This window comes from Strongylocentrotus purpuratus, unplaced genomic scaffold, assembly GCF_000002235.5.
Source record: "Strongylocentrotus purpuratus isolate Spur 01 unplaced genomic scaffold, Spur_5.0 spur5_scaffold_7, whole genome shotgun sequence".
In the NCBI taxonomy this organism is placed as follows: Eukaryota; Metazoa; Echinodermata; class Echinoidea; order Camarodonta; family Strongylocentrotidae; genus Strongylocentrotus; species Strongylocentrotus purpuratus.
In genome coordinates this window covers 15,114,851-15,134,086 of record NW_022145613.1, presented here as the reverse complement: position 1 = coordinate 15,134,086, position 19,236 = coordinate 15,114,851, and the positions used below count along the sequence as shown (strand labels likewise).

Sequence of the window (19,236 nt, the reverse complement as noted above, 5' to 3'; positions counted from 1 at the left end):
TAAATAATTATTATGTCATTTTTTGTCATCACCAACAGAGCCGCTGGAGGACCAAAATTCATCGGCCATCCAACTATGCGCCAGAGCAAAAACGGCCAAACACTCACCTTCGAGTCTATACTCGAGGCCGACTCAGAACCTCAGGTCATGTGGAGCCTCGGCAACACAGCCATCCAAGATGGAGGGCGCTATGCTATCAAGAAGGTAGCTGCTGGCAAGAAGTACACCTTGACTTTGGAGATCGAAAAAGTAACGCCCAAGGACGGAGGCACCTATGTGATCTACGTAGCCACCAGTGCCGGAGATGCACATGCAAACATCAACTTGAACTTTGACAGTAAGGACAACAATCACATTTTTGTACGATTGATCTCTTTTTAAACACCTAATTTTGAAGATCTGTTCAAATTTTTCAGAAATATCACAATTGCAGGAAACACAGACTCAGAAGAAGAGCTTGCAATCAATCACACTTTGTCTTTTTACTGAAATTCTTTAGCCAGTTGTTCCTTCAGAGTACAAGACTAGTTTGAAGTTCCTTTTCTTATTTCCCTCGGTGTAAATCCAAACATGCATAAAAAGAAAAAAGGAGTAACACTCCAATAAAGTCCACATTGATTCAGTGAAGTGTATTCATTTTAGAAGGTATATCAATTTTTATACAAAGTCAGGCACAACCAGATTTGGTATATGTTACAGCGATTTCTCCAATTTGTAACTGAATCAGTAATGAAACGAATAGTAGCATTCTGTTTAACTTGCACTTAATGTAAATGGAGCCTTTTAAATTTCAATAACAAATTTACAATTCTCTTTCATTCTGTATTCCTCCAGTCAAAGATGCCATTTCATTTAATGTAAATAGAGCCTTTAAATTACAAATGTATATAAACAAGGAGACGCGATGGCTCAGTGGTAGAGCAGTGGTCTCGTAACTGGGAGGTCCCGGGCTCAAAACCAAGTCGATGCACTAGTGCCCTTTGTTAAGGTATTAATCCTGATTACCAATTGCCTCGGAGAGGACTTAAATCCGTCGGTCCCCTTGCAGCTTACTTACAAGTATACAAATGCTTTCTTAGCAGTCAGGTAAAATAAACCATCAACCCAACTCTCTTTCATTCCTTACTCCTCCAGTCAAAGACGCCAGCAAAGAGGGTGCACCCACCTTCATCGAGAAGCCAACCATCAAGCAGGAGGACCAGGGTCGCAGGGTCGTCTTTGAGGTCAAGCTGATGGGAGAACCCAAGCCTACCATCAAGTGGCAGTACAACGACAGGGACATCAGGGAGGACAAGAAGTACAGGATGAGGTCACAACAGAAGGGTGAGTTTCAAGTTTTAAGTTTTTCAAGATTATTTCACAAAATAGAATTCACATAAATGACAAAATTATAACATAATATGAAATATACTCAAAGTATGACATTATATAATTAAGCTTTTGTAAAGATGTCGAAATTAATTGTTTTAAATATGTAGGTTATATAGTGTGAAATGTGAGGAACCTATTTAAAAAAGCTTAGTTTGTAGATTATAGGTTCCTCTAAATAAAAACTAACATTCAAATGAAGTGATTGCAATGGTGAAGGAGGTCCAACAATAATAATAGGTGGGAAAGAAGGCCTTAATATAAGATGATATACAAAGTGAAACGAGCAAAAATAGCAAAAAAACAGCAAACAAATTAAATTGTTACCAAAAGAATGTCACGTTTGTTACCTTAAAATATTGAGGTCACCCGAGCGAGGCAGTAGACATAAACAATCAACATGTGCAGAAAGACCAACCCTTCCAAAGAGACCACCGTTTATGTTTTTTCATGATCAGTGTTTCTTTTCTCTCCCGAAAGCAGCATTTATGTGAATATGTTTTCTACACATCACCTAGTTAGGTTAGAAAGGTATCTTTAAGTAATTCATTTATTTGACAATCAGTGGATCAAGGAATGATGCAAAAAATATGCCAGTACAGACCAATCGCTTTTGTACTCATGTTCAAGATTTTGCTTTAAATGGTCTTTATAAAACCATTTAAGAGTTGTGGAACATTAAGACGCCATACTTTAAGAGCGATAGCACAAATCTTCACATGCTGATTGTCCAGGGGGTTAATGCTAATGATCTCATTAAGAACTTTTGAACCTTGTATATGTGGCTTTTGTTGACAAGGTGATCCTAAACAGGTTCCTCTACAGGTGAAGTTTTCATCTTGACCCTGTATGTGATATCTTCATAATGGACTTGACATTACTCTTGAAACTTAACGGGTACAGAAATATATAGATATTAAAGGATGTCAAGGATTTCTGGATTTCGTGAAAGTTTTATGACTCTAAATCTCGCGACTGCTGATGGTTGACTTTTTGTTGTACTGAGCGAGGCGGGAAGATTCGCCGGCAATTGGTAAATCAATAATGATCAATCAAAATCGATTTTAGCAACTGTCCACCAAAAAAAAGTATATTTGAAGTACTGAATTACCTATTATCAAACTTATGTTTGATCTCACATATCTTGATTTGCTCTGCAGGTAAAGTGTACATGCTGACTCTGGAGGTGAACAATTCTTCCAACATTGACTCAGGAAGCTACATTGTGGTTGCAGAGAACGAGAAGGGCAAAGCCACTTCCACCATCAACCTCAAGTTTGACCAAGGTCAGTTGAATTCACTGGAATTAGTCCGTACTAAGATTTACTTGATAAAACTGTGTCCTTTTATGTGGAATACTTATACATATTGGCCCCGTCTCACACAGGGTTGCCACTGATCCAAATCAATTGCAAGTCCTCTAATCAATCACAAATTTGCAGTCTCCTATCTCTTATGTACATAGTTGCGATTGATATCAATCGCAAATAAGTTGCGATTAATATCAACTCTTTTTAAGACGCGGCCATGGTATCCCTTTAACATTTTGAGGTACCCTTACATTAATCTTAAAGCCTTCGCACACGTGATAGTGATCAGGCACCAGTGCTCTTCTTGTTATAACTAGCACTTTTGAGTTATGACCTTGTCTGAATGTATTCTAGAATTGTTTGATTCAAGGCAGGATAAGATAGTTCATGGGATCTACAAATAGTTTCAAATTATGGATAGACCTGTAGAAGAATTCTGTTTTTCGAATTTACATATGTTTGAGGTGTTTTGAATCGTCCAAAATAACAGATAAAATTAAAAACACTTTGTATTCGAATGGATAAAGCTGTTCTGGGCTGCTGTTGAAGAGAATTCAATTGAATCTTTATGTGGGCTAGTTCAAGGTACATGTAGTTCAATGTCCCGTATGTTACTAAGTATTCTGCCATGACAAAATCTATCAAAAGTGTCAATTTACTTGATATTTGGTCTATTCCAAGCTCTAAAAGTCTCTCAAATCTGAGATGTAGTCTGTAACTTATGGGATATAATAGCTCACACATGCCCATGAATTAAAATATTATCCCGAAGGTTTGTTCAGATGTGACGCGGTAAACTGACGTTAAATTAACGGCAGCAGAGTGCAGCAAAGGTCCCCAGCATGTTCACTGAGCTCTGTGTTTAAGATACAGATATGTGAAGCATATGAACCATAATAATAATACGAAAAATTTATGTAGCGCTTGTGACATAAAAATATCTAAGTGCTGTACACAAATCAAGATTACTTGAAGAAAAATCAATATAAATAATGGAATTAACATTACTTAAATTACCAAGAAGATCACACATTTCTACATGTGCAGCAGAATAAAAAACTGTCGTTGTTTAACTGCGTCATATCTGAATGAGGCCTAATTATAGCTTTTCTATCTCTTTGTGTCTTGCTCCGATCGCGGTAAACTACTGTTGAATTAACGGCAACAGAGTGCAGCAAAGGTCCCCAGCATGTTCACTGAGCTCTGTGCTATAAGACACAGACATGTGAAGCATATTACACGTTGCAGCATAATAAAAAACTGTTGTGGTTTAAAGAGAAGCTTGAGTTCTGAGAAGATATGTAAATAATTTGTGAGCATTATCGTTGTATTAAGCAAGTGTGGAAGAACATCAGATTAAAAATGTATCCTGGAAAGCATGGCTCTTCAAATGCCTTAATATTCTAAATATGGCATGTAACAGCATAAAAATCTGTCCCGATTTTTATGCCTCATGTTCGTGTAGTCCCATAAACATCTTTCTGTGTACAGTGCTTCTAACTTTACCAAGACTGGGCCACATTTCTTATCATTTTAATGATTCCAGAACCTTGCAGCACACATCAATACTTATATGCTAGATAATCAACCTTTCCTGATCGATTCCACACTGTTTCTTTCATAATGCAATCGCGTGACCAGAACTCAACTTTATCTTTATCTGCGTTGTATCTGAACGAGGCCTAATTGTCACTTTTCTCTCTCTCCCTTTCTCTTCCTCCTCCGATCAGCTCCTGGATCCAAGTTCGGTCCCAAGAAGTTCACCCTGAACCCGGTAGTGGAGCCCTCAATGCAGATTGACTTCGGGGCTCCTCTCATCGAGCTAGACCTTGGCGAATTTGGCAAGGCTCTCCAGCTCGGTGGTCAGCTTGACCAACAGATCGAGGTCTCAAGCGAGGGCCCCGAGGAAGTCACTCCGCTCATTGAAGAGGCTGCCCCCGCTGTGAAACCAGTGGTCATTGAGGAGCTCAAGGACCAGGTCTGTCTCACCCCTCGTAGGATGAGAAGGGGGTCATTTGTGCGCCCTTATACACGTATACACTAGACCTAAAAAAAGAAAGATGTTGAATTGCCTTTTAGGTGCCCAAATATGGGTTGATCGGTCAAGAATTTAATTTATTTTTATTTTTATTTTTTTAAACTCCCTCTTTGGGCTGATATTTCTCAGTTTTGAATTCTTTAATACATTTTTTAATAGAAAAAAAAACGTAAAAAAATTAGAAATTAAGAAGACAACGGTAGATTTCAAGATTTTTGGGTCGGTTGCAAAGGGCAATACAACATCTTTCTCTTTTTAGGCCCTATGGTGGTTCCCAAGCCCTGTGATTGAGGGGCTTGGCACGTCTATGGCACAAGTGATCCCTGACAAAATTCACCATTGGCATGTCCCATACTTCATTCCATGATAGATATATATCTATATATATGAAATTATCATTAGCATGTTGTTGCAGAGAAGAAAAACAGATTGAATACCCCAGCAAGAAAAGTATCATTTCAAAATACATGAGCTATCGAAGTTCTAGTAGTGTTAATACAATGTATGATGATATGATAATTTCAATTTGTATAAGTATTAATTGAATTGATCATATTCTAACACATATACTTCATGTTTGTATCAATATACCATCTTGCATTTGAAGTGAGATTATAATCTTGATTCATATCAATACATCCACATATCTGTCCCTTGATTCAGTATCATTTTCCCTGTATGAACCCTTCAATCAAGAAACATATTTATTGTCCACTGTCCTTTATGAAAGATTTTTGTTATCATACATTTGCTGTTACCCCTATAAGACCTTGTATTCTATTCATATTCCTATCAAATGTATGTATCATTTTAAAATTAAAATGCATATTCATTTGATTCATGTATAAATTCATTCAGTTATAAATGGTATGTCCCCTGTGTTTGCCCAACATATTTTTCTTGGTGGCCCTCACATTTACATCTCTTTCACATTCCATCAAGTTGAAATCCCTTTGATATTCAACAATGCAAGGCATGATCTAGTAGAGGTGATTTGCATTATGCTCAACATTGTGTGTTTAAACTAGTATAGCTGAATAATAAACATCTTAGATAATTTTGGCATATGATATCTTACCAACTTTTCATGCCAACATTTATTTTCAATTAAAAAAAGAAAAGAAAAAAAAAAGATTAAAACAAAACTTTCATAAAAAAATATTCTTAAGAAAGTAAGTGAATATCAAATTTACTTTCCCTCTGATTGCATCAATTGAACATGATTGTCTATAAATAACAAAACTTGAAACAAAATCTAATACCTTTATATTAAACTTTTGGCCTTTACTTCATTAGAAAATTTTGGCTTGAAACAAAGATCTTATACCTTTGAATTAACATGTCAGCTGATACTTCATAAGACAATACCGAGCATTTTTGCAAATTAGACCTACTGGTGTCATGAGATTGTTTTTGATGTGCCCCTACCCGACACCCTTCCTTTGGCGTGACCCCTGAGTGTGTATGTTGACCCCACAGGATGTGAAAGACGGCAGCCGTGTCAGCCTTCGGGTCAAGATCACCGGCAGCCCGACCAAGGTGACATGGTACAAGTGAGTCAATGTCTCGTTCTTTCCAAACTTAGTGATGATTTAAATCAAAAAGCCAATCGAGAAACCCAGCAAAATACAGCTTTCATGTGTAGAAGAGAAAAATGGGTAAGAGATGGAGGAAATTGGACTAGAGATATAAGAAGTTCTCCATTTTTTGGAAGGGGATTGGTGGGTAGTTGTTAAAGAACTTGTCCAATTCGATGTATAGTTGTTCAAGAATCTTTTGTATTCCTTTGTTTAAAAAATGAACATTTTCACAAATCAACATCTTTGGACTGATACATATTTTGTTTTACCATTTAAAGCTGAACAGGAACCATTTTAGTTATAGTTTTCATTAAATCAAAGACAAAATTTTTAATTTTTGAATATGCTCGTTTTTTCACAGAGATGGCAAAGAAGTCAAGGAATCAAAGGAGATTAGGATGAGCCAGGCCGGTGATCTCTACCTCCTGGATATCCTGGATGTGCTCCCAGAAGATACAGGAGACTACAGCATCGTGGCTTCTAATCCCGCAGGAGAGACCAAGTCCATCGCCGCAGTCTTTGTTGAAGGTGAGATGTGGTAAAAGTAGGGACCCGTTACACAAAACTTACCATTGATGGTAACTTTGCCATCAATGGTAACTACCATGGAAACCTTGATTTTGATTGGCTGTTGAGCCCTGTTACCATGGTAGTTGCCATTGATGGCAAAGTTACCATCAATGGTAAGTTTTATGTAACAGGGCCTAGAAGTTAAAGAGGACAATGGTGATAGCGTGAGTCGTAGTGTAAATAGTATAGAAAATGGCTGCATGTGAGTGCTAGTCGGAAGAGTGGTTTTAGTGGCGGTGGCAGCTGTAAGGGTAATAGGGTAGGGGTAGAAGTGGCAGTGGAAGTGATAGTAGCTGGAGTAGAGGTTGTAGAAGTTGTATTGGTAGCTGTAGAGGTAGTACACTATGTGGAAGAAACAGGAGACTACTTATTAGGAGACTACTAATCTTGCAGGAGAGGCCAAGTCTATGTCCGCAGTGTTTGTTGAAGGTGAGATGTGGTAGAAGTAGGGAAAAATTGGAAGTTGTAGTACTAAAGGGGATGAAAATAGAAGTTGAAGAGGACAATGTTGATAGTGTGAGTCAAAGTGTAAGTAGTAGAAGTACATGTAATGGTTGAAGTTGAGTGGTAGAGGTTGTGGTGGTGGTGGTGGTGGTAGTCGGAAGAGTGGTAGTAGTGGTGATGGTAGTGATCATGGCAGCTTTAAGGGTAAAGTGGTAGTGGAGGTGGTAAATATTGTAGATGTTGCAGTGGTAGTAGTAGTAGAGATAATAGTGGCAGTATATTGGGGGGAACTCATGGATGTGCTCCCAGAAGATACACAAGACTTCAGGGTTGTGGCTTCTAATGCTGCAGGAGAGGCTTAGTCTGTCTCCACAGTGTTTGTTGAAGATGAGATGTGGAAGCAGTAGGGGAAAAACAGGGAATGTCATGAGTTTAGTCAACATTGTAGGAGAATAGTGAATATGTATCACAGTCCAAGTGATACAGTTTGATAGTTATAGTCAATAGCAGATTTACGGAACACTTTTATTTACAGAATTATGTTATGAATTTTTCTCATATACATTTCCTAATTGTTTATTTGTTTACAGACTCACTGGAACCAGGCAAGAGCAAGCCAGGGTATGTTTGAAATCTATGAAAACTTTGTTTATCTTTTGAAAGTGTTTATATTTAAAGAAGTTCTTATCAGGTCTAGACCCTTGATTCTTTGTTATGCCTCCGCCACCGAAGGTGGTGCCGGAGGCATCATGTTTTCGGGTTGTCCGTCCGTACGTCCGTACGTCCGTACGTCTGTACGTCCGTCCGTACGTCCGTCCGTACGTCCGTACGTCCGTCCCGTTTGACCGTTATCACAATATCTCAAGAACCATTTAAGATTTAAACTTAAGACTCGGGAATAGTATTTATCACCATAGGAAGACGATCTGATTAGATTTTGGAGTACGTAGGTCAAAGGTCACAGGTCACAGAGGTCAACTTATGAAATTCCTTGTATTGAGTTTGTTAGCGCGATATCTCAAGAACCATTTGAGATTTAAACTTCAAACTTAAGGATAGTATGTATCACCATAGGAAGACGATCTGATTAGATTTTGGAGCACGTATGTCAAAGGTCAAGGGTCACAGAGGTCAACTTATGAAATTCCATACATTGAGATTGTTATCATGATATCTCAAGAACCACTGGAGATTTAAACTTCAAACTTAGTGATAGTGTGTATCACTATAGGAAAACAATCTGATTACATTTTGGAGCACGTAGGTCAAAGGTCAAGGGTCATAGAGGTCAACTTATGAAATTCCATACATTGAGATTGTTATCATGATATCTCAAGAACCACTGGAGATGTAAAAACTTCAAACTTAAGGATAGTATGTATCACCATAGGAAGACGATCTGATTAGATTTTGGAGCACGTAGGTCAAAGGTCAAGGGTCACAGAGGTCAACTTATGAAATTCCATACATTGAGATTGTTATCATAATATCTCAAGAACCACTGGAGATTTAAACTTCAAACTTAATGATAGTGTGTATCACCATAGGAAGACAATCTGATCAGATTTTGGAGCACGTAGGTCAAAGGTCAAGGGTCACAGAGGTCAACTTATGAAATTCCATACATTGAGATTGTTATCATGATATCTCAAGAACCACTGGAGATTTAAACTCCAAACTTGTTTAAATTGCTCTATGGCGGAGGCATCATTTTCGACTGCGCGCAGTCAAAATTCCATCTAGTTTTGTATGCCAAAAGTTTGATCTTCTTGTAGGAAATCTTCAAAATATTTATTGAAATATAATAATACACATTATATAAATTATATGCTTATATATTGAATATATACAAAACCAGATTTATAATATAAATTCATATTCATAAGCTCATAAATATGCTTAAGACCAATTTACTTTTAAAGAAATGGAGAATATGGAAGACGAAAAAAAACCTCATTAATAATAAAATTGATTTAAAAACCAGACAATACAATAATACAGTAAGCTAAAAAAAAAAATATTAAAAGAACCATTCAAATGATGGGTGCAACCTGAAGAGAGTAAGGCCTCAAAGTACTGTCGATAGCAAAAGCAGTCTATTATCAGATGGATCGTTGTGTTTTTTCACATCTGTGCAGTAAGAAGCAGCCAGTGGAGGAGGCCATCACCTCGACCGGTCAGCAAGAGGTAGAGTCAGCCGCACCAGGAGGGGTCGGAGGGGTCGAAGGGGAGATCGGCTCCAGAGCAACGGAAGGTGTGGAGGACAGTGCAGACTGGGAGTTTGCAGGTATGCTCACAAGACAACTATTTCTCTACCTCTCTCGCTTTCCCTCTTTCTCCCTTTTTAGGCTCTGTTTCTCCTCACCACCTCTCCCTATAAATATCATCATCTCTCTCTATATTATGCTCACAAAACAACTATTTCTCTACCTCTCTCTCTCCTTCTTTTTCTCCCTCTTTAGGCCCTGTTTCTCCTCGTTACCTCTTTCTATCAGGCCTGATAAAAACCCGATTTAAATCGGTTTCCCGATTTTTTTTATTTTCCCCGATTTTTTCCCGATTTTTTTTTTCTTCCCGATTTAAAAAAAAAAAAAAAAAAAAAAAAAAAATCAAGATTTTTTTTTTTTTTTTTTTTTTTTTTTTTTACCAGATTTTTTTTTTCTTCCCTATTTTATCCTGATTTCCCCTTTATTTTCTCTATTCTTCCCTATTTTGCCCTATTTTTTCCCAAATTTTCCAAATTTTCTTACTCAAAAGGGGGGAAGGTTGTTATATGCCATTTTTTCCCCGCGAAACCTCTTCTTTTTATTTTACTCAAGGGAGGCGTGGTGGAGGGGAAAACAAAAAACCTATTTTTTTTTTAGTGCTCACTATCACCCCTGTTCTATAACTATCATTATCTCTCTCTCTCTATATTGTGACGAAAACCTCTTGTTATGCTTTCTTTATCCCTCTCTATGATTTCCATTTGTATCTTCTTATAAAAGCAGTATTTTCCTCCGAGTATACATTTGAAATATATTTGTTTATAAGAAATAAATTGTTTCAAAGAAATGAAATGTAAAACAACATACAATATGGGCATTCCTGTTAAAAAACAAAAAATCATTTACTTCGCTTATTAATGGACATCTATTTGAATACCAATTTGAAATTCCATAAGATTTGCTATTATATTAAAAAGTAATAAATTGTTTGATTTAGATGAATTGCAGCTCAATACTTTTAACAAAACAGGGTGTTTAGATGTAATCTTCATTTAAAATAGATCTATTGAGGAAATAACAATGCCTATGGTAATATGAATGAGCATTTTGATATTGTTATTCAGATACTGCTTTTTTGTGCTGAATTTACTCTTTACTGCCTTGAAGTAAAAACATATAACAGTGTAATTATAATGCTTATTGTAATATATTATTAAGCTTTAGGTAGCATTAAGATATCTTGTATTGCCTACTTTACCCTTTACAACTACTGCTTTAATTACCACACCATTGAAATGGCTGTGAAAAGGTCAATTATCAGCTTACCGTATTCAAATTTTTTCCTAACCTGAATGGCAAATGACTGTTTAGTTCTTAAAGGCTACAATAATAGCTGTTGCTGAAATGTCTTTTTTTGCACACCCAGACATGCAAAGGCTTCATATTTGCATTTTTAATTACCATTTTAGTATTGGGTAATAATGATACCATTGAGCTTAATATATAAGACAATAATTTATTTTTTGCTATTATTATGCATGTAACAAAGTAAAAATTTAAATGCTTTATAAATGATGTGTATTTGGCAAAACGGTAAACAGTTTGAGTAACGATTTACGGTACAGCAAATTTTGTATAATATGTCAGCTTACAAATATCTTTTTGTCCATACAATATAAAAGGCAATACAGGCATGACTAGGGATGAATATAGTAAGTTTCAATTGAACACCATCCATAAACATTGTTTGTCAGGTTTATCTTATTCTTACTGAGTTACAACTAACAATTTTGATCAAATCAATTTGATCAGCAGCTAACTTCAATTTAATTCCATGCTTATTTAGGTCCTTTTGACAAGAAGCATATCACTACTAATGCAGTTTTGTGAAATTATTATACTCTATCAAAATTGGGTGTGTTTTCATGTAGTTTTTGTATAGATGACCCATTTTCTAAAGACCTAAAGAATATTTAGAAAATGCAGTCAAATGGTAGATAACATGCATAGGTGTTCTTGAAATGTTGTTATTTGACAATATTCTAATTTAGGAAAAGTGCAATACTTTCTGTTTTTCCTTTCAAAAGCAAACACATTGTATCTGTGATAAAATCACAATGCATTTTGAAATTTTACTTTGATTTAAGTTGTGTTCATGATGGATTTACAAATTATCATGTCATAAAAAAATAAGATAAATATTTGAAATTGGGAAGGAATTTTATTTTGAAAAGTATATCATTCCTTCATAGAGATATGAAAGAATGTTTACAAAGTTTAAAAACAAGTTGGCATAGAAACGTGATATAAGAAAAATATATGTAGTCTATCAGAGAGCAATTATCTACACTACATCCTACATAATCATCTTTTGCAGAATTAGTGTAGAAATCTAGTATTCCACAGATGGAAACTTTCACTTTGAACTGTAGAGTGTCTTTCATTAACAGATAAGTTTACACTTCCATTACAGTTTGTACTCAACATGTGTATTTTCATTTATAAAATGATATAATCCGCCTATTCATCAGTATTAATGCATGATCATTCTTTTATTTGCAGAAAAACTTGAGGTTGAAAGATAACCTTTATTTTTATTGTGGTAGTTGTAATTTTGCTGTTATACAAACCTAACTCACTATACACTTTCTGTTTAAACAAAAAAACTTTATGTTGTAGTATTATGTTTATTTTAGAGGCACATGGTCATTTTGTGAAGCTCAGAAGTTATTAAAAATTATAAGTTTATTTCAATAGGGATGAAAATTTGGGCCACCAAAAATAACTGATCTTTCAGTTTGTAAATCTCTGGTTATCAAAATATCTAAAGATAAACATTTCTGCTGAATTTATAAAAAACATAAACACTGTATTTATAATTTTCATAAACTGTATATTATTCATTTGTATTGAAACTCGCAGCTTTTCTAAACATTCAGCAGTATACCTGAACCAAGTTTTAACTACCGGTATCTAGTATTTCTCACTGTTACCCTTTGCCTCTAACTTCAAGTTGATTGATACCTTCTGAAATTGTTATTTCCATTCTTTATATGTATTCTGATCAATGAAATGTTTCTAACACACACCCTTCAACCACAGAGGGGTCAGATGTTTCCCCTCTACAAGAGAGACAAGGAGAACAGTTGGAAGGAATGGAAGGTGACCCTTAAAAAATCCATTTTATTCTTTACCTTGCTGCTTGTTTCCATGACGATGCACTCCCATGCCTATTTCATTATTTTTCTGCACCAAGCAACCTTTCTCTGATTTCACGCTTCCCTGCTAGCTGAAGAATTTTCCTTTAGATTTTGCTATAGATTTTGCCTCGAAGCTGCATGAGAGGAAATATTGTAGTAGTAGAATGATACAAATTTGGTATTTAAATTAGGACAGGTCCAAGCTATTTTGTCCCAAATATTACAGAGCACTGCTATGATTTTACTATATCTGATTACTGTCGTAATTTGCAAGCCCAAATCGGGATTGAATCTGTCCAAATGTCAACGAGAGTGAGAGTACTATTGTTGGTGTCAGTTATATTCATAGCACCATGATACTTTAAACACATGGAGCACCAAACAACAAAGTGCCTTGGACTTGTCCTTTAGTCTTATTTAATTAAGTACATGCGCATTATGTATCCAGCTGTAGCACACTGCCAGCATGTCAGTGACAAGGTAGCACTGAGTGATTTAGCACCCTCATCTTTAGAAGACCACACATATTGTTCTAGTTTGGTTTATTTGTAGATAGCTAGGGCACTTAGCATTATTGCACCGTGTATTTCCTCCACCTTTGCCTCGCCTGTTTATGTAGAAAACCTTAGATAAGGCACCATTTGGGGTAGGATGTAGATAGAACCCTTTGGTTGTTAGCACAGTGCTTTTTTTTTTTACACCTTTGCTTTAGATATCATAAAGACATAGATTAATCGCAAGTCATAAAAGTCTACTGAAGTCTTGAGAGAGGTTCCATTTAATAAAGAGTGGAAAGATTTGCAGTAGACCTGTTTGACTGTATGATTAATCTGAGTCCTTATAGATAACTACAAGGTATTATTTTTCTCCCAGCACAAGTTTGTACAAGCCATCACTGAATTGCCATCCCCAACAAGAGATTTTGCTGTCAGTTTTGCTAGTTGAAAGACAAAAAAAGAGAGAATTTGTTCTCCCCTATTCAATGTTGTTCAATGCACCTCACAGTTTTCGGCATACATCATTTCATTGATAATAATAATGAGAAAAATAATGATAATGATAATTATGACAATAACTATGATGATAATAATAATCATGATGATAGTTTTGATGATGATAATAATAATTGTAATAATTATTACATATATAGTATTGATTTGTTTTTATTATTATTAACGTTTTGAAAATATCAGTATTCTATACTTTTTTATAAATATTTGTTAATTTCACAGTATTTCAAGCTGTAGCTTTTCATTTCTCTTTATTCCACTTTTTTTTCTTTTTTTCCATCTTGTCATATATATATATATATATATATATATAAATCCTAAATTCAAGCAAAAGATAAAATGCTAAAGATCACCACACTCATTAATTCATATTTCAAGACTTTCTGTATTAAATTGTACTTACCTTTAATTTTGAAAGACCATGTAAAAAAAATATTTTCCACACAGAAAAACATTGAAATGCCTGTTTTATGTAATCTATTCATGCACATAGATTTTATCATGACTTTGTGTAATGTACTTATCAGTTTGCTTTGCATGTTTCATTGCTGTGTTGATATTTTTGTTTATTTATTTACAGTATTTTTCTGTAAGAATGGATACTGCTTTTGTGTAGTAGTTGATAGTATAGTTATGAAGCTATTTTTTATGTGAACATTTTGTAGGATGACTTCATATCAGAAGGATATGATATTTCTTGAAACATATGTAGGTTTCATAGACTTTTGTTAAGTTTAATAAAGTTATACCTTTTCTTTCCAGAAATTTCAGAGACAGTCGATTCCCAAAGAAATGCACATTGATGAATCAATACCAAATTTTAAGTTGATTTGATTGTCTGGTACATAAAAAAAAAATGGATTTTGCGTCTTTTGATAAGACCCCCACCCCTCAGTAACTAGCAATACATAGCTACGTCTGAATATAGTGCTGCATTTTCTCCACCTAACCCATTGCTTACAAGAACCAGATGCCGTATTAAGCCTATGGAAACAATAAAATGCAGTTGGTCTTCAGGTTGAATACCGCATTAACACTATTACCACTGACTCTGCCTTGCAGGAAAGAGGAAGAAGGAGAAGAAGGGACCAGTTGACATCTCGCCCTACTTCGTTGAGACACCCAGCAAATGTTCAAGTCCTGAGGGTAAGTGTATCTTAAAGTCCGTCTGTACTAGTTTGGCCAGGGGGATTAGACCTCCCTGTAAGGTCACTGACAGGTGGTTATCTCATCAAATCAGCTCTCAATCAACATAAGAAAAAAGGGATCATGGGGGACCAACAGGCACCGATTAAGCATTGTTTGCTATATAGAGGACGCAAGTAGCTCTTAGTAGTGCAGTGGGGCTTTAACCCACTTCCTTAGAGTACTCGGTGGGTTCTGTCTAAAACCTATGAAAATGGAAGAATTCAGTAGTCAAGGGGTTAATTTAATTACATATTTTAATAATACTTTTAACATTCATTTAAAACCATATATATGCTGTATATATAGATCTTTATTTTAAAGTCATTTAAAGCGCTCCTTGCAAACAGAAATATACTCTAAAATACATGATGTAATTTACAGTGGTAGTGCAGTTATAGTTTACCATCGAGTAATTGAAACACAACCCTTATCAGATATCAGTTGTTAAATGGGTACCCGGTAGGATACGACCCGGACCGTCATTGTTGGTCAAAAAGTTATTGAGCATCAAGTAAAACCTGGCTGGAATGCTCCCCAGGGAGTGGAGATTGTGTGGGGGAAGTATTGAATCCAATGACCGGGGTAATAGTATATCTGTAAAGTGCTTAGAGACATCATAGATGTATTAAGCGCTATATAAAAGCGGAATATCATTATTATTATTATTCAATACCGGTAGATATTTTCAATACAAAGAAGGAATGGTAATAATAGTTTATTGTTTCATAGCCTTTTCAGCATATGTTGTCCCCTTTTATGCTATTATTCTTTCATTATGAAATAAAATAAAGAGTTAACATCTTAATTTGTCTTCACATATTGAACTGCAAAATTATTATAACGTTCCTCTTTATGACATAACATTAGAGTGTTAGTTGACTTACTTGTAAATATCGTTTTCTGCAATATATAGGCAATTCATTCACAGCAACCATTTTACCTGTACCTATTGAGGGGTTTTTCACTGAAGTGTAGTACAGGCAATGTATATTCAGTATACATTGTAGCTATGTTATATCAAATATCAATCAATTTTATTCTTCTTCTTGTAATCTTCAAAGGGCTATGCTGTCTATCATAAAAATGAAGATTATTATTTTTTCTTTTCTTATTCCATCTGTACTTTCACCTTACAGGTCAGACTGTCAAATTTGAAGCCTTGGTTGCTGGTGAGCCTACCCCAACTGTCAAATGGTTCAAAGGCAAGAATGAGATCAAAGATGGATTCAAAGGAAGATATGCTGTAAGTAGGCTGCTGGGTCCTTTCAACAGAGCTTCCAACCATTCCCATATTGGAGGGATGATTTCCATTTTGAAGGAATGATTCCCATTTTTCTTCTGACTCCCATTTTAGAGGAATGACCTTATTTTGGAGGAAGGGTTCCCATTTTGGGGGAAATGATTCCTATTTTGGAGTAACCTTTCCTTTTTTTTGAGGAACGATCCCTAGTTTTGAGGAACGATCCTTAGTTTGGAGGAAATAATTCCTTAGGAGGAATGATTCCTTATTTTGCACTCGAAGTCGTAAGAACTCTATGTATGATGTCAAGGCACTCAATACATCCATAGACTTCCTTAAATCACTTAGTCAAGAATTAAACCTGGATCAAAGTTACTTTGCTTTGTAATGGACATCGCCAAACTTACATTATTCAGCGTAATAGAAAATTAATGAGACAGATTTGTGATGATGATTTCATGAGTCATCTCGATACAAGATAACACCTATTAGGATCATCACATCACTTGAACTCATTTTGGACTAGAGAATGAAGACAAGCTCTTAGTAAATAAATATCATATACAACATTACAATTGAGGGTAGTGATGCTATCAAGCTTTGCTTACTTTGTCAACCCTCCTGCTTGATGTTTTTGATTAGTTACAGCCAGCCTTACTTTATTCTACATAATTGCCATGTGTACAATTTGCAATGTTTTGTTTGTTATATATTTGTAAAACTGCAAAAGAAAAAGAAAATCAAACAGAAAATAAATAAATCATATCAAATCAATTGGGTGGGATTTCTCACCTGAAAGATTCTGGAAGATTGTTGCCAATATGTTGATTATATTGCCTACCCCGCCCTTCCCTGTTGCAGGTGAAATACAATGAGAAGACAGGAGTCCACTCGCTGGAGATCAAGAAGTCCGACTCCATGGACACCGGCAAGTTCTCTTGCAAGCTTGAGAACCAGCACGGCAAGGACGAGCGCGCTTTCTCCCTCATGGTGACACGTAAGTACCGTACACCAGCCCCACCCTCGATCTACCCCCCTCCTCCTCCTCCACTCACCCCAAAAAGTTACCTCTTACCTGACTCCTGAACGTAGTGAAGGAAGATCATAATTCCTGAAGAGTGTTTTGGATTAGTTTGAATTTGCTGAGATCGGAATCAGATTATTGAATTTCTTTGAAATAGTGAGGTTTGCGGTGTTGGTGTCCACTTGAGGAATACACACAAAGAAGTCACACGATTACGCACCCACACACACACATGGAGTAGCCCACATAGGTGTTGCGGTGATATGGTTTTATTTGTTTAAAGTTCAGATTTATCTGAATGATCGGGACAAGGCAATAGCTAAATGGATCTTTCGAGTACTGGTGAGTAAAGCTAAACTACTGATGCTCCAAGATCGAAAGCTATGTACACACGTGCAAAAAAATCTATTATGTTAAGGAAAACGATGTTTTATTGTCATAACAAACTGAAATTCTTTGCGGAATTAACATTTACCATTAGTGCGTGCGCGGATATCGTTTTTTTAGACTAAACGTAAACGAAGCCGGCTGTGAGAGATATTAACCAATGGCCTTTTCTAATTTTTATTTGTTATGACAAATAACATTGTTTTACTAATATAGAAGATAACATCGTTTTCAGAATACCACCCGGGTTATGATTTTGTTTCAATTCATGAATATATTAGCAAGTAAGTGCAGTTTTATCCAAGCATTGTATGTGATCAATTTAAAATGGAAACATATTCCACAAAAGTATATAAAAAGTGCTTTCCAAAATTGTATACACAGTTTGATTTTAGCAGTGTACGTGATTGGAGAATATTTTCCCTAAACTATCCAATATCTGACAGAAATACTTGAATGACTGAATCTGTATTTTGTTACTTAAACCAACAACTGCAAAGTCATTATTTCAAAATATTCCAATAATCTGATCTTTTTGGGTCTAGGGTTATATACAACAATATAGAATATATATATATATTTGTATTGTCTTTATAACTTATCCCATATATCGCATTTAGAGGAATAATGTGTGAGTTCTAAAGAAGACTATTAGAATGAATTAAATTATGTTGTAATCCTAATACATTATATATATTTGGATTAAGATTTCTTATACTTGTATGAGTAGTTGACTTTGATTTTGATTAACACAACATTTATTGGAAGACAATTTGCTGCTAATGGATAAACTTACGAGATTCCATATAATTATTTTTAAAAATTAATTCAGGCTATATGTCTATTCACGCTTCTAGTTCAAAACTTGGAACATTCAATACTAATTTTTGTCAAAAAATAACACCAAGAAAGTCTGAATGAATACGATTTCAAATCTATTGTTGTATTGATATCAAATTATATAAATTGTCTTTCACTCAAAGTTTTTAAACAATTTATTTATATTAATGTCTGTATTGATAATCAATCTAAAAGGAAATATGAAAGATGTTAATTATTCCAATGTACAAACCTTGATAATATGTAATACATGTTTTGATGTTTTGATGTTCTTTGTTTATATAAATCTGATTGTGTGCCTTGAGTGTGAATTAATTAATGCACCCTCGCCGAGTAGAAGTCATCAATTATTTAGATACATTCCTTGTTTCTCTTTCTTCAGTATATACATACACTTCTTCAAATACACCATTTTGCACAGCTATACACTTGTATCATTCATATATATATTTATATCCTTACAACACAATTCTCAACTCATTTTTTTCCTTGTCAATATTTTTGTGCTTTTTAATAATTTCAAAGCCTAACAACGATTATCCCAATACCAGTTACACGCAATTATCCGTCTCCCGTACACTACTGCCTGGAAACAATATATATTTATCGTCACAAAAGTAATATCCCCTGTAAAATAACAAAACCATCATCCTAATTTCTAAACATCCAATGTGTACATGTTCGGTCAGGACAGAAGTGGAGTTCATCAAGGAGGGAGCTAATTGATTGAAGTCTGTTTTTGAATAACATTCAGCTTTTTTGTTGTTGTGAGAGTTTGTCCTATTCACCTTAGATAATAACTGGTAGTTTTGGGAGTTGATGGAGTTAAT

The 19,236-nt window shown here is 35.2% G+C and overlaps 1 protein-coding gene across 2 annotated transcripts in view; it reads left to right on the top strand.

Moving 5' to 3' along the window:
* Nucleotides 1-19,236, top strand: part of LOC754769 (twitchin) — a 127,369-nt gene that overhangs the window by 17,805 nt on the left and 90,328 nt on the right. For both annotated transcript variants that reach the window (XM_030973794.1, XM_030973795.1), the window contains exons 8-19: nt 39-337; nt 1,135-1,323; nt 2,529-2,654; nt 4,409-4,656; nt 6,196-6,269; nt 6,658-6,824; nt 7,901-7,931; nt 9,449-9,597; nt 12,620-12,679; nt 14,790-14,873; nt 16,052-16,158; nt 17,017-17,152. In XM_030973794.1, coding sequence (XP_030829654.1) covers nt 39-337; nt 1,135-1,323; nt 2,529-2,654; nt 4,409-4,656; nt 6,196-6,269; nt 6,658-6,824; nt 7,901-7,931; nt 9,449-9,597; nt 12,620-12,679; nt 14,790-14,873; nt 16,052-16,158; nt 17,017-17,152 — 1,670 coding nt within the window. The remainder of the gene's footprint in view (nt 1-38; nt 338-1,134; nt 1,324-2,528; nt 2,655-4,408; nt 4,657-6,195; nt 6,270-6,657; nt 6,825-7,900; nt 7,932-9,448; nt 9,598-12,619; nt 12,680-14,789; nt 14,874-16,051; nt 16,159-17,016; nt 17,153-19,236) is intronic.